At 39.0% G+C, this 16,228-nt stretch overlaps 1 protein-coding gene across 1 annotated transcript in view; it reads left to right on the forward strand.

Annotated features, from left to right (window-relative positions):
- LOC105828776 (33 kDa inner dynein arm light chain, axonemal) overlaps window positions 1-15,882 on the forward strand; it is a 170,124-nt gene extending 154,242 nt beyond the window's left edge. The window contains exon 6 of the mRNA XM_036283927.1: window positions 15,662-15,882. Within this exon, the coding sequence (XP_036139820.1) occupies window positions 15,662-15,697 (36 nt within the window). The 3' untranslated portion in view covers window positions 15,698-15,882. The remainder of the gene's footprint in view (window positions 1-15,661) is intronic.
- The last annotated feature ends 346 nt before the right edge of the window (window positions 15,883-16,228 follow it).

Here is a 16,228-nt window from a genome sequence, read left to right on the forward strand (position 1 = left end):
GCAGCACCGCGTCTAGACTCGCATCAATGGCCGCTCTCGCCTCCCACCGCACCGCGCCTAGACTCGTGTCGTTACGCACATTCGCAATTACTTGACAAAATTATTTAGCAAAGATAGGGACAAATTAAAACCGTAATAAACTTCTGTGATTGAGAAAGTCGAAAGAGAGAAAGCGATGGAAACTTATGGAATCTTAAAATAATCTAATTTCTATCGTAATTGTGAATATAGTAAATTAATGATAGTTTTCGGTACATTGACGATATATTCTTTTTTTTTTCCTAAATATCTTATTTACAGTATCATACAACTCGAATTTTGTTTCTTATCGAATTGTATCGTACTGTTAAATCCTTGATAAAAACATTGATAAAAATTTGTAAATTTATTCGTCAAATCATTATCGTAAATTCACGATTGATTCTCAAATTAATAGTTTTTTTTTCGTCTATTATAATATTTGCTACATCGAATTCTCTCATCGTTATATTTTTTCTTTTACACGATATATTCATTAATATTTCTTCATATTTAATCAAAATGATGCAAAAATGGATCGAACTTTCCCAACAGGAAATGCTAGAACGATAGAAAATATCATTTCTTTAAATTTGTTCTTTTTGATTTAGAGAAGCGATGAATTATGAAATAGAAATCAATTAGATAAGTGAGCAACAGTGATTGGTGTACACGAAATAGGATAGCACATTTTCTTAAAAAAAAAAACGGAATTTATTCAAAACACTCCGATACACGAGCTCGACAGCTCGAGAACCGACATAAACAGCAATACGACAACGTTCTTCTCTGTAGCAACCAGCTGACTCGCGCGGCCGGGCGACGCGTGCAGTACGCGTGCAACAATAGATTAGGGGCGATGCGTCTTCTACGATAATTATGCTTAGAGATTAACGTTCAACATCACGTATTGTCAATACAACTCTAAGTTTTCTTTCATGACGAAGAAAACTTAGAGTTTCTGCTATCTTTAATTGCATTATTAATTACGATAGATTTTCAGTGATTTATTTAAAATAGCAACACGAAAATCTAATTGATTTTTATTTTATAATCCATCTCTAAATCAAAAGGAACAAATTTAAAGAAATGATATTATTTTCTATCGTTCTCGCATTTTCTGTTAGAAAAGTTTGTTCCATTGTTGCATCATTTTGATTAAATATGAAGAAATATTTATGAATATATCGTGTAAGAGAAAAAAGATAACGATGAGAGAACTCGATGTAGTAAATATTATAATAGACGAAAAAAAAAACTATCAATTTGAGAATCAATCGTGAATTTACGATAATGATTTGACGAATAAATTTACAAATTTTTATCAATGTTTTTATCAAGGATTTAACAGTACGATACAATTCGATAAGAAACAAAATTCGAGTTGTATGATACTGTAAATAAGATATTTAGGAAAAAAAAAGAATATATCGTCAATGTACCGAAAACTATCATTAATTTACTATATTCACAATTACGATAGAAATTAGATTATTTTAAGATTCGATAAGCTTCCATCGCTTTCTCTCTTTCGACTTTCTCAATCACAGAAGTTTATTACGGTTTTAATTTGTCCCTATCTTTGCTAAATAATTTTGTCAAGTAATTGCGAATGTGCGTAACGACGCGAGTCTAGGCGCGGTGCGGTGGGAGGCGAGAGCGGCCATTGATGCAAGTCTAGACGCGGTGCTGCGGGACGTGAGGGCGGCGAAGCACAGGCAGCGGCGCCGCTTCTCCTCCTTCTCCCCGCCGCCGGCAGCCAATGCTTCACACAGTGGGCCGCGCTACGGCTCGAGCGGCTCGGCTCTTCCTACGGCGCGCCGCGGCGCGCTCTCATTCGCACAATTAAAAAAATTGATATCTCGATTATTTGTAAACCTAACCCAAGAAAATATTAGACCTGTATGTTTATCTCGATCCCTTCTACCTTTTCACGAGTGGTGGTCCACATGCGTTGGGACACCCTGTATACCATAAATATTTTTTAGTACATTTTAAAAATATATTTTATGTATTGTTAATAATAATTTTTGTTATTTTTAAATAATTTATGAAAAACGATTATATAAGTTTAAAAAAATGTTTTTTAAAAATAAATTTGTAAAATATTTATAAAACTTTTCTGTGCTATCTAAATTGTTTTTGCATTATTCTATGGTGCGGAATCATATCGTGTGCAATCGGATCAGTGCGCAATCGAGTCGGTGTGCAAACGGGTCCGTGTGCAATTGGGTCCGTGTGCAAACGGGTCGTGTGCCATTGGGTCGGTGAGCAATCGGGTCCGTGTGCAATCGGATCCGTGTCCAATCGGGTCCGTATCCAATCGGGTCTGTGTCCAATCGAGTCCGTGTTTGATCGGGATGGTGTGCAATCGAGAATGTGTCCAATCGAGTCTGTGTCCAATTGGGTCCGTGTGCAAACGGGTCGTGTGCAATCGGGTCGGTGCGCAATCGGGTCGGTGCGCAATCGGGTCGGTGCGCAATCGGGTCGGTGCGCAATCGGGTCCCTGTGCAAACGGGTCGGTGCGCAATCGGGTCGGTGCGCAATCGGGTCCGTGCGCAATCGGGTCAGTGTGCAATCGGGTCTGTGTCCAATCGGGAAGTACTACTGTGTCCAATCGTTTATGTGCGCATTTGGGCCTCACTCGGTGTGGCCTTTGTTCCGACAGTAGACACAGAAAATGTCATTTGAGGTCTTCAGGTAAAGGTCCTTTTTCGGGGAGACTTCGTTTTCTTGTCCAGGCCTCTCGAACTTTGGTTTAAAAACCGGTGATTTTCTTAAAGTAAAACTGCATGTCGTGATTGTGTGGTGCATCCTCTCTAAGAAAATGTCAATTGAATTTGTTTTTATTAAAGCCGCAGAGCTTTTAATAGCAAGATTAAAGATGCCGTCTATTAGGCAATGGATGATATTGTCGTCCGGAAGTTTCAGACATTGCAACATGGCGATTTTTTCCATGGCGTAATCTTGGAAACTTTCCTTTGTGTAGAGCCATCTTTGCTCGTCCACTTTCTTCATAACATCTGTAAAGATAAATCTTCACTTGTAGCGGCGAACGTCTTAAAACCGGGTCAAGAATCATTAATAGAACTCGGCCTGAGGCCGTACCATCCTGGCTCCTTTAATTAAGGGGCTACATACACCCAGAGACAAAAAATAGGCCTTTTTCTCGATTTTTTTTTTTTTCGAAACGTAATGTATGTAATTAATTCTAGTTTTCTTTATTTTAAAATATATTCTTAGAACATGTTTCAGAATAAATTTGAACTGAAAATATTTAAAAATGGTGGAGATATTGTCCTCATCGCAAGACCTTGTTGAAAAAAGGTGCTCCGCGGTGCCAACTGCAGCTCGTATAGGACTTATCTGAAACAGACCAGCCTAGAATTTTCTCAAACTGAATGATATTATCTAGTCTTTATCGTGGCCGATATTTAAAACATTGATTTTTGGCAAAATGGCGGCCGTTTAAAGAAAAAAAGCGATTTTTTTAGAATAAAAATTGGTCGTTTTTTTAATTAAAAAAAGGTAAGGGCTCTTTAAAAAAACCGCCACGATAAAGACTGCTTTTCTTTGTCTAGATTAAGCCCTCCAAATTTCAAGTAAATCGGTCCAGCCATTTCCGAGATATTTTTGGCACGCGTTTTGAAAACATGGTTTCGAGAAAAACGCGTTTAAAGTTTGACATTCGGTTAAAACGTAGATAAAATTTTTTTTTTTCAAACTTACATAGAGTCATCCACTCCAGGGCCATATAGTGAACCCTCCCCAGATGTAGCGGCATCAAAAGCTTCGATCCTAGCTTACCGGTGTAATATTCTTGCGTCTTTCGTCGCTTGCTGTGCTCGAAGCTCGGCAAAGCAGATCCGGCGGTCGTCCTCAAAGGCCGCGTATTGATGGGCATACGATCCCGTAGGAATGTCTATTGCGTGCATTAGTGTCAGTAATGCCGATGTACCTTCATTAAAGATACATGCGGCAATATACGTCGATAATTCCACAATTATAGCGCCGCTATTTAAATTTTTCGGTGCGATTCTCCAAATAATGTTGTTAAAGCTCTCATTATTATTTTGAGTAAAGCCACCGAGACAGCGCTCCAACAAAGTGTCCTTACTCAAGTCGTCGTAAATTGGTCGAATCGCTTTCAATACATCGTGAGATAATGACATATAATCGTGCTTGTAGATGTCGAGAGTACCGTCGGCTTTTGCTCGCTGCCACTTACACCATGAGTCCGAGCCTTTTGGACAATTTTCATGGTTTGGTTTTTCATCTGTAGAGCTGTAATGGTAGAACGTTGCCCAGATTACCGTCTTCATTTTGTCCTTTGAATCGCAGTTCCTTCGAATGGCTAGACCATAATAAATGCTAAGCTTATCGATCATTTTTCCAGTCAATTTGTTTCGACCTCCGAGACCCTTATTTTTATTTTTTAATGCTCGGAGTCGACTGCCCATACGCTTCTGAACGTGTCCTATACACTCTTTTTTATTAATATTTATCGAGTTACCGTATGAGGCCGCATTGACAATAGCCGAGTAAGTTTTGGAGTCACCGTCTCCAATGTAATTGATATACTTAACTGCGAAACGTTCCACAAATCTTCGAAAAATTTCTACCATTGAATCAACCTCCATTTTTCCGGCTGATCCTTCATGATTTGATAAGCACTCTTCTGCATGTTGTTCTTTCCATTCCTCATATTCAGCGGTATTTTGATGTTTACTCCAGTATTCGCACTGTTTACAATAACTCGATTTTACAATAAAATCCAGAACTTTTCCAGTACAATATCCAATAATAGAAGAAACACCATACAATGAAGTGAAACCGCGTTTTTTCCACGTGCCGTCTCCGGAAACTGTAAATTTGGAAGTATTTTCACAATTTTTTTCTACACATATTTCTTTTATTTCTTCTTTCACGGCTTTTCTTAGAAAAAAATCGCAAACAGATGAAGCGGCCTTGTGTATATTTTGGATGATTAGATCGTACGTACTTTGAGCGACGGGAGGCGGCAAATCCATTAGCCCACAAAATTTTCTTGCTCCATTTAGACCAACACTCAATAAACGCATAGCCAATATGAATCGTCTATTAATTTCATATGCTGCCCCAATAAACGGACATGATGGGATTGAAATTGGATTGCAAGATGGGCATACAATCATAATTCTAAAACCAAGTCCTCGAGTGCTTTCTGCTTTAAACTCTACATTAGAGTCACATACTTTGCACTTCACATGCTCAGAAATTGCTGAGAACACAGTGATAAAATTTAAAATGCAATATTGGATGCTTCGTTCTTCAGGAACATATACCTCGTCCGCTGTTTTTAATTTTCTCGACGAGGCGCTGATGCTTGCTGTTTCTTTTTCCGCTTCGTATTTATTGAGAGGACGCGATCTCTTCCTTTTCAAATATTTTCTTAAACCGCCTAACCGAGCCTCTCTAGAACCCTTTTTCTTCTGCATATTTTTATCACAAAATTATTTTCTGTGACAATTTTCTTACGTATCGCCGCGCTAACCAAATTGAAACGAACACTTGGACTAACGGATAGCTACTGATAAAAGAACTGCATAATGCAACCTTATCCAAACCGACCTTTATATAAAATTACAAAATACTTCCGAGAAGAGATCGATATAGATCAGAAAACAAGCTATCTGCTGCGAAAGATTAGAGCGCGCCTGTCGCGCTCCAGCGTCGTCGAACGCGCTTGGACCTTTCTCGCTATATCTCCGACAATTTTCAAGGAATCACTTTGAAACTTGCACGAGATATTCTCAAGACCTTATACTTTACGAATATGCAAAAAACGAAAAATGCATTTTTAGCCCCTTAATTTACTAGTAGCAGCCGACAGCATCACAGCCGGGGGCAGTGATGCTGTCGGCTTTGTGAACTCTGGCTATGCTTTCAATCTTTTCTATCCACAGATCTATGTTTTCTTGCTCGGTACCCGCAAATTGGGGAATTCGGGTCTCCAGAAATTTTGCTGCGTTGATGGATTTTGTGGAGAAATTCTCGGATGTTTGATATTGTGAAAGAACTGTTAAGATCCTCTCTGTCGGTGGACGAAACATTAGCGTCAACAAAATTTCCATTACTTGAAAGAAGATTAGAGGTACTCGTCAATCTCAGTATATGGTTGAACATTTTCTGCTGCTGGGTCGCTTGTTCCTGTTGGAATTTCAGCTGTTAAGAGACTAACTGACAGAGTTTGGATATGTCAGAATCAGTATTTTCTTTTTCTCCTGGATTTGATTTTTGAACCGTTGAACCATCATGATGTGAAAACGGCTGAGAAGCGCCCGGCTTCTGCGGATTAGCCGTCTTTTCTGACGTTCCTTGCCGAATATTATTGTGCGCTGGGTTTCCCTTTTCGTGTGCTTGAAATAACAAATCTACACATGCAGCATATTCTTCAGGCGAGGTAGAAAAACCAAATTTGGAAAGCTCATCTTAAAGCTTGCGCATAGTGTACACTTCAAATAACTCGCGCGAAGTTATTTGGACAGCGTCGTAGCACACGCAGGTTACGCGTAGCGCGATGTAGAAAGTTCGGGAACGAAAATGCGGCGCGCGCAAAAATGGCGGACCAAACTGTCGGTAATCCCGCGGCACTGTGTAAATGCAACGATGCACTGATTGTTCAAAACGAAAAACGAATGTCGCTTTGGTAGAACACATTTCATGTGCAAATGATCGGTGCGCATCTTTCCATGTGCAAATGATCGGTGCGCATTTCTTGGTGTGCAAATGAGTGGTGGGCAAGTAAACGATGTGAATGGTGCGCAAGTGAGCGGTATGCAAATGAATGGTGTGCAACTTTTACGTGTCCAAATGAACAGTGGGCATTTTTTTGTGTGCAAATATCCGGTGGTCAAATTTTACGTGTGCATTTAACTGGTGTGCATTTTTAATAAAATTTCTTTTATGTTCAAATGCACAGTGTCCAAATGCGTTTAAACCGTGCGCAAGGTATTGTGTCCAAAAGCACCGTGTCCATTTGAACCGTGTCCAAGTGAGTGCCACCCCATTTACAGTAGATTATTTTGTGTCTATTTGCAACGGGTCCATTTGCACTGTGTCCAATTGTACAGTGTCCAAATGAAGGCCACTCTTCCGAACGTGGCCATTTCAAACGTGGCCGTTTCGAACGTGGCTTTTTCAAACGTGGCTATTTCGAACATGGCCGTTTCGAATGTGGGCAAATTGAACCACGTGCAATATTTTCCGTGGCTTTTTCAAACGTGGCTATTTCGAACATGGCCGTTTCGAACGTAAGCATTACAAACGTGGTCATTTCGAACGTGGCAATTTTGAACGTGACCGTTTTGAATGTGGGCAAATCGAACTTCGTGCAATATTTCTCGTGGTCGTTCCGAACGTGGGCAAATTATATCCACTCGTGTTATATTATAACCTTTTTTTTTGTTTTTACGAGATGGGAATACATTTACGCATAGCCTCGCCGCCGATGACTCACGGGCGAGGGTTATGTGGGACTCACGGGTTTGTGAACGGGAGGCTAGTCCTTCCCGCTCACGTGCAATACCCGTACTACCCACTAAATCCACCTCGGATGGCCTTGTCTGCGTTATGTGGAGGGCCCCCCGAGAATTGCTATCCAGCATAACTGCCGGGATAACTCGCCATTGGGCGACGCGCCTTGCTCTGGGGAGGCGGGACGGGTGTCTCCCGATATAGGGGTGCCCCACCTCCCCGGTCGATCCTTTGGCTGGGACCAATCCGGCCTTTGGTCGGGGGCGGGGGAGGGACAAGTCGCTGCTCATTTCCCCCGCCATTACCATTACTCCCCCCCTCTCTCCGCAACGTACGGTTTGAGGAGAAACGGGGGGCCGGTGTTGACTCGGCCCCCCGTGATTTCACACTCGTCGAGGGGCAGGAACGCCCGGGGCTACCCCGCCCCCCCCAACGGCCTGCGCTGTTAGCAGGGGGGAGCTTGGCCCCCCTCCAGCGGGCTGATATTTATGAGACCCGGAGGGAGGGTCGCTTTATGCGTGCGACCCTGATTGTCCCTTCGGGCCCGCCTTACCGCTCATTCCTTCGAGCCACCCGGGCGCGTCCTCGACGCGCCCCCTCCCATTTGGGGGGCGTCCCCGTCTTCCCCCCGCCACCCGCCGGCGGCCCAGACGAGGCCGCGGCGGTGGCCGGGAGGGGTTATATTATAACCTAACCTAACCTAACCCTCTTGAACCCTCAAGAATTTTTCTGTATGGTCCTTATTATAACCAGATTATAATTGCTGTACGAATCCCCGGCCATTGTAAATATCTTCGGTAACCCGTAGCATCTCGGTAAATTGCCGTTGGTACAGTTCAAGAATTTATATGTGTGGTCATCGATGATGCCATTTTTTTCCATGATTTGATAAGGTTGTGGGCTTTAGTATTGATATTGTTGATCGGATCTTTTTTCAACTGTTTATATGTATCATGGTCATTAAGTATCTCAACCATTTGGCTTTTGTAGTAATTTGTGTCCATAATAACTGTAACGTGTCTTTTATCAGCTTTAGTAATGAAAACATCGTCGTTCTGTTTAAAAAATTTTTTGCATTTATTAAATTGTTTAAGAATAAATTTGTCCAAATAGTTGAGATGTGTGCTGGTGTATAAAAATCTGTTAAGAGAATTGACCATGAGTAATAAAACAGACAACACGAAAACGATCGTTTTACCGTATGTAAAACATGTAAGTGATGAGATGAGAGGTATATTGAGCAAGTTCCTGGATGTACGATACACGATTCCTAAAAAATTAGATAGAATAATAAAAAGAGGTAAAAACAAAATCGACGATATGAACTCTACGAAAATCGTGTATAAAATCAACTGTAATAAGTGCGATTCTGCATACATTGGCCAGACCAAACGGCACTTAAAAACTAGAATTAAAGAACACCAACATAATATAAAAAGCTCGTCTACGCACCATACCGTGGTCACGGATCATAGATTATCCTTACACCACGACTTTGATTGGTCGAAACCTGAAATTTTACATCGAGAGAAACTTAAAAGAAAAAGAAAGATCGCCGAAATGTTTTATATAAAAAAGTTTAATAATAGCATTAATTTACAAAAAGACACGGAGTATCTCAATCCGTTATATAACAGAATTATAAGTGTTGTATAGCTACCTATGACTAATCATTTTTGAACGAACTCACAGCATGTTTTTAAATCTGACTAACATCTTTCGGTGATCTCTTCATTCCACAAACAAAAGTTGTGCCGTACAAATGTGCTTTCCAACACGTTTCTTGCTATATTCAACGGTTTTGTGCGAATCAAAATGTAGATAATTTTATTGTCAATAACTTAAAATATTTAAGGTATTTATAATCTGACTCTCTTTTATTAGTGGATTTATTGTTCCGAAACGTACTTATAGTTGTTTTTTCATTTTTAACGTATAGATACGCTTGATAAGGGCCAGAAATTGTCTGGCGCCTTTCTCTAAATTAAATTAATAAAGAATATTTGCCAGATTTGTCATTTTAAGTATTTTTTATCACTATTCTTCAAACACTGGCACGTGAACAAATTACTATTGGAGTTTAAATTATATTGTAAAGTTAGCTGGCATATCCCAGTAACATTCTTATTAACGTGTATCATAATATATATATACGTCTTATTAACGTAATCTTCTTACAACCTTACTACAATGTTCGGTGTTGTGAGGAATATAATGATTTATTGAAACTCGCTCTAATCCGATCAAAAATTTTTCGTAATTATACAATGTAAAGTATTAGAAGATCAAGAGCGATTCCCGTTGCCATCCTTCCGGATTAACTGCCTATGCAAGTTCTTTGACTCAATTAAAAATGCGAGCTACTAAGTTTGGAGGGAATTTTAGAAAAACGGAACGAAGACAACAGATGCTATTATTCCTTTGTCACAAACAAGGGGCTGGCACAGAAGTAGTTCTCGAGTCTACGTAACGACGCGTGGCGCTGGCGACATTTGTACCGGTTGATATATATAGGCCCGTATTCAGAACGCTGTATTATAAAAAACAGATTTTTCTATTGGATAACAACGCGCTAACATTTTTGTTAGCGCGTTCTGAATATAAACAATAGACTGGATTCTGGTATACACTGCCAGGTATTGAAAATCCATCTTTTACGTAATATATAATACTATAGATTTTCAATACTGATAAAATACAGTGAATTTTAGAACGCAGCCTAGATATCATCTTTATATAATGTATATAATATAAAGGAAATAGACCAGATAGAGAACATAACATGTAATTTTTTGCTAAAATTATATAAGATAGGATAAAATAAAAGATAGGATAGAACTTTGTGTAAATATAAAAAGAAGTGCACATGTTGTAAATAATATTCTTCTTTATTTAACTTTCAGAAAATTTTGCATTTTTTTAAATTTGTTGATTTATTTTCTTTTTTTCATTGTTTATTTTATTTGCATACTGTCGTATGCATACTGTCGCATAGTTATGTAAAATTCAATTATTTGTGCTAGTATTTGGTCATTATAATTTTGACACGGAATTGACAAAGTAGGTGTATAAATATCTTCAGTTATTTGTTCAAAAACATTAGGGCGATGGCAATGTTTTATAAATAAATTTTCACGGTTCCAAAAAATCTCTAATATATAGATACAGAAAAAAAATATAAAAAATACTTATATATAAAATATCCCAAACATGCGTGTCTAAAAGAGGTTTTTAAAATATCTTTCTGATGTTTTTTAAACACGCGTGCTGTCTCGGATAGTACAAATAAAAGACTAAAAATATTATAATTAGCGGGAGCCGTAGTTTTCCCAGGAGCGTAACTTATCGGGAGGCGGATCCCACTTTGTCTCGCGGAGAAGAGGGGAAGGATATTTTCCCCTTTTTTTCTTAGGGGCCCTTCCGTTTAAAATTCTCTCTCTCTCTGTTTTTCTTCCTATTTTTCTAAGGTTAATGCAAAAAAAGGACGGGAGGGGTGTAGATTTTATTAACAGTCCTTATTTGTTCCCGAAACTGCAATATCTTCAACAAACTAAATCAAACAAAGAACCGAGCGGATCCATGCAAGAATTTGTTGAAGGAGTCCGCGGGAGTAAGCGCCCTAGCAGGCGAGCCCATTGCCTATGGGGGTGACGGAGTTTCTGTGGGGTGAAGCGCCCTAATAGACAGCCCGCACGGGATGAGAAGGGATGGTGTGGGGAATAAGCGTCCACTAGGCAGCCCGGTTCCATTCCACGGGTTGAGTATGAGATTGACTTGGCTCCTCCCCTTCCTCAATTCGTTCGTGGGAACAAGCAAATGACTGGCCGTATTCGACTAATCACATTTATACGTTAATGTTTATATAAGCGCGGACGGGTTATCGCTCGCAGATCGGAGAGAGAGAGATTGAAGAGAAGATATTTAGCTACAATCATTATTTATATGGTTGCTGCCTGTCATGCGAATTTGAATCGACGCGGTTGTCAATGGTGCTTTAGGAGAGTGAGACAACAAAGGTGGGAGAGGCGTCCCTTTTCTTTTGTCGGGAGCGTCTTGGGTACGCAAATGAGTGCGAGTGAGAGGAAGAGCGTACTATTTGCGACAGGGTGTAGAGAGCGTGAAAGGGAGCGCCCAGGGAAAGCGCAACATATCCCACGCGGAGGAAAGACGGGTGTATGTGACTGAGAGCGCCCTGGTAGGCTGCCCTATGGTACACTGTTTGGTGGAGAAACGACGTAGGGGGTGAAAAGCGCCTTAATAGGCGCCCGTTGCCACTTGGAAACGTCCTGACTCAAGCGCCCCGGTAGGCGCCCATGGCCCAAAGTTCATGGAAGAAGCAGGCGCCTGAGTCGTAGCGCTCAGCCTTCAGGATGAGGATTCAGGGAAGTCGCGTTCTAGCTCTGGAAACTAGTAGCACCAGGGAGAATTAACCCCTTTTTCACTCATTATAATTATCTTAAAGTTAGCACTCGCGTACTGAAAAGGTGGAGCGAGGAACAACACACACAAAAAAAACCCAAAATTTGTTCATATGCGCGTGTTTTTATTATAAAATTGACTATATTGAAAGGAGAATTAAATTGACTTAATAATGAATTATATGTATGAATGGAGCAGTATAAATGACCGAAAAAGACAATTAAGTTTGACCGTATTGAATTTATATTGACTGATTGCGAGTGGTTAAAGATGTATACAAAATATTGCTTACAGTGAGTTTGGTAAATCCGTGAAAATGTAACGTGCACGCAAGGGTGCGATGTTGAATTATTATTCACGACGTAGATCGCAAGAGATACAGTGACTATGCTTTTGAGCAGCGTTTACTAGAGCAATAATGCTACGGACAGCACGACGAACTGTAAGAGCGAAAATGCTGCTTTTCTTGGCTCTCGCGGCTCCTTATATATCCCAAAACTAGGGGGTTCTGAGGGTACGCGGGCGTGGGAAAGCTCAAATTCTCGGAATTTTCCGCGACAAATAAATATTATTTCAAAAATTCTACAATTTCTAATTTTTACTATGATTGCTGTTATTTTCGGTCAAGAGGTAGCCAGAAGGGTCAGCGTCCGAGTGCTTCTTTCGCCTCCCTCCTATCACCTCTGTGAGCGGAGTAATTAATTCGCATACCATCGTAATTGCTCTGACTATTGCTGTTACTCTCGCACCTCTCGGTCGGAGCAATCCTTAGGCTGTCGCTATCTCTCTTTAGGTAGCACGCGCATCGCGGCTGAAGCAATGCTCCAGCGTCGCGAAGGTCACGCGCGAACCGCGTGGTCGAAAAATATTCACATTATTCCAAGTTGTTAATAATAGTGAGAGAGCGAGAGCGTGATTGCGATGGATCACAATTCATAATAATGAGGGAGCATGAAGGGTGGCGATTGCACCCTGACGTCATTAATGGCAAAAAAAGTGATGAAAGAATATCATTCTTTTAACAAAATTGTTAACTGAACACGGCATGATCCGATGAATTTGACAAAAGGTAATAATTACATACGCAATAATATAAAATTAATAAGGATCGTGCGTGTGAGTTCCATGGGGAAAGGAGCGCTCGGCAAGACGGGCGCTGCGATGGAGCGCGCGAGAGCACGACGCAAAAGAGTGAGATGGGAAAAATGTTCGTCGAACGTAACAATAAGATTACATTTTTAGTACACAGAAAATATACCAAAAGATTTCATATATTACATCTTACATCACTGATTCCCAACCGGTGATCCGCGGACCCCCAGGGGCGGAAGCGTCCGAAATGGCCACGCGCAAATTTGACCACGCTCGAAATGGCCACGTTCAGAATGGCCACGGGAAATATTGCACGTGGTTCAATTTGCCCACGTTCGAAACGGCCACGTCCGAAATAGCCACGTTCGGAACGACCACGTTCGGAACGGCCACGTTCGAAACGGTCACGTTCGAAACGGCCACGTTCAAAATGGCCATGTTCGAAATGGCCACGTATCTTTTACATAATTTCCAGTACAATGCACATGGGTTAGCGACTTAGACGGAATGGGTGCGGGAGAGGGGCCAAAGGCCCCCTTGTACCCCCACCGTGTGTGTGTGTGTGTGTGTGTGTGCGTGTGTGTGTGCGTGTGCGTGTGTGCGCGCGCGCAAAGTATTTTCTGCACCACATGGGTTTGCAACTTTCCACGCAAACAAGAAAAAATCATTCCAAACATAGCCGTTTCAAACGTGGCCATTTCGAACGTGGCTATTTCGAACGTGGCCGTTCCGAACGTGGCCGTTCTGAACGTGGCCAATTTGGACGTGGCTGTTTTGAACGTGATCGTTTCGAACGTGGGCAAATTGAACTCCGTGCTATATTTCTCGTGGCCATTTCGAACGTGGCCGTTTCGAACGTGACCATTCTAAACGTGGTCATTTCGGACGTGGCCGTTTCGAATGTGGGCAAATTGAACCACGTGCAATATTTCCCGTGGCCATTCCGAACGTGGCCATTTCGAACGTGGCCGTTTCGAACGTGGCCATTTCGGACGTTCCCAATATACTAACGTAGTATAGGCGCAGCACTATTACTTAAGTAAAACAAATTTTTTATATGATTATTTGTTCTACTTGGATAGCGTAATATTTCTGTAGCAACAACTAAGCCTATAATTAAAATATGCTGACTACATAGCGCTTGCAAATATTTACATAAATATCATAAATATTCATAAATATTTTTATAATATTTATGATAAATATTTATGATTTGTTCAATCTAAGATCACAAAAATATTTATGAAATATTTTCGTTAATATTTATAAAATATTCAAACAATTATTATAAATATTTTGTTAATATTTTATAAATATGTTGTGCTGTCTGGGATTTAAATCCGAATTCGTACTATAATTTTATATTTGCATTACAATTTTGCTTATAAGGTTTTATAGAATGTTGTAAAACAACGTGTACAATTTTTTAATATTTAGGCTTCACAAATGTTTTTAATTTGTTATATGATATGTACTAAATAGATCTTAAAGTTATTTATTTAGTTTATTAAAATTTTGGTATTGTCTTTTAATTATATAAGATTAACTTATATAAACAAATATTTAAAAAAAATCATATAACATAAGTAATATATCATAAGAATGTAGATATTGTCTTAAGTATTTATAAAATTAATGTTAAAAATTTTAGAATACTGACAAGTGTTATATATCGTTTCCCGCGCTGATAGTACTCCAAGTATTAATCTGATAAAGTACTGATAAAGCACTTCAATACTTTGAATGAATATTATTGCTTTTAGTACTGCCAGTACTAAATAAATAAAAAATACTCTAAGCACTGATAGGCACAACACTGACCATTCTGCCATATTCATGAGTATTAATATACTAATACTTTCATTACTAATCCTAATACTCCCAATACTGATCACTCAGTACTGAAAACCGAGTGCTAGTACTACTTTTTCGTAAGGGTTAAAGCACGTCCTTTCAGGTGACGTATAATAACAATGTTAGTACATTACTTCTAACCGATCGTAATATGTTAAACATATTAATGAGCTGTAAATCGCCTATACGGTTAACATCGGATCTTAGTGATGGATATGATTTTTTTTAATTAAATTTAATTTTCTTAGTTTTATTTTAAACTGCGCGCCGACAGAATTCGTCGGACTTAAAGCACATTTAATAAACTAAATTAAAACACAGTTATTAAATACAGTTAGTAAGCTAATAAATAATGTACTGATATTGTTATCATACGTCGCCTGATACAGAATTTCTTCTTGCATCTCTTGTTGGAAAGTTTTCAAAACTGTAATCAATACTTACATTTTGTCTTGATAAAACATTTTATGATAAGAATTGTTCTGGAAAGAAGAATTGACAAGGAATAATTTCTATATATTTCACTGCTTGTTGAAAATTGTTTGAAATTAAATATAAGCGTTACCTAGGCTTTCAAAGCTTTGAAGAATTTTCATCCTTTAAATCGCAAATTAAAGAAATGTGTCTAAGATTTTTATGTTTAATCACATATTTAAAGAAGAATCACTTCCATACAGTTGTAGTTTCTTGTAAACTAAATTCTTATTCATATACTATTGTAAAACATTATCATATAAATTTTATCTTTATTTATCATTTTCAGACTCAACTGGAAGGTATAATAACATCAAAAAAATAAAAAACTATAATGCAAAAGAAAACACTTAAAAGTGGGAGTTTATGGTTGCAATATATTATACAATATGACTCCATCTGCACTCTTATATAGTTGCTGATAATTAATAAACTATAAGTTAACATGTAACAAATTGAATTGGAGTAAAAAAAAATACACAGGATTCTAATAAATGCACATTCTACAAATAAAACAAACTATTTATTACAAACAAATCCATAAATTATTTTTATTTTTACGTAAGTTTTCTGTTCTAAAACTTTAAATTTTTGATAATATATCTGATAAAGATACGTTATTGATTCTACCACTTAAAGGGCATAGCGGAATAAACAGGTGAAATCTGCCCCCGTACTAATCGAGCTCAAATTGATATCATTAGTTGGCACCTTTGAGATGTAAAACTTTCCCAAAAATTAGCCACAAAATTGCATTTTTGGGGGAGTTATGGAGGGGGAAAAAAAAATTTAAAAAGTGATTTTCCTCGAAAATGGTTGGACCGATTTTAATGAAAAAAATATATGTTGTAAACAT

This window comes from Monomorium pharaonis, chromosome 1, assembly GCF_013373865.1.
Source record: "Monomorium pharaonis isolate MP-MQ-018 chromosome 1, ASM1337386v2, whole genome shotgun sequence".
Lineage (NCBI taxonomy): Eukaryota > Metazoa > Arthropoda > Insecta > Hymenoptera > Formicidae > Monomorium > Monomorium pharaonis.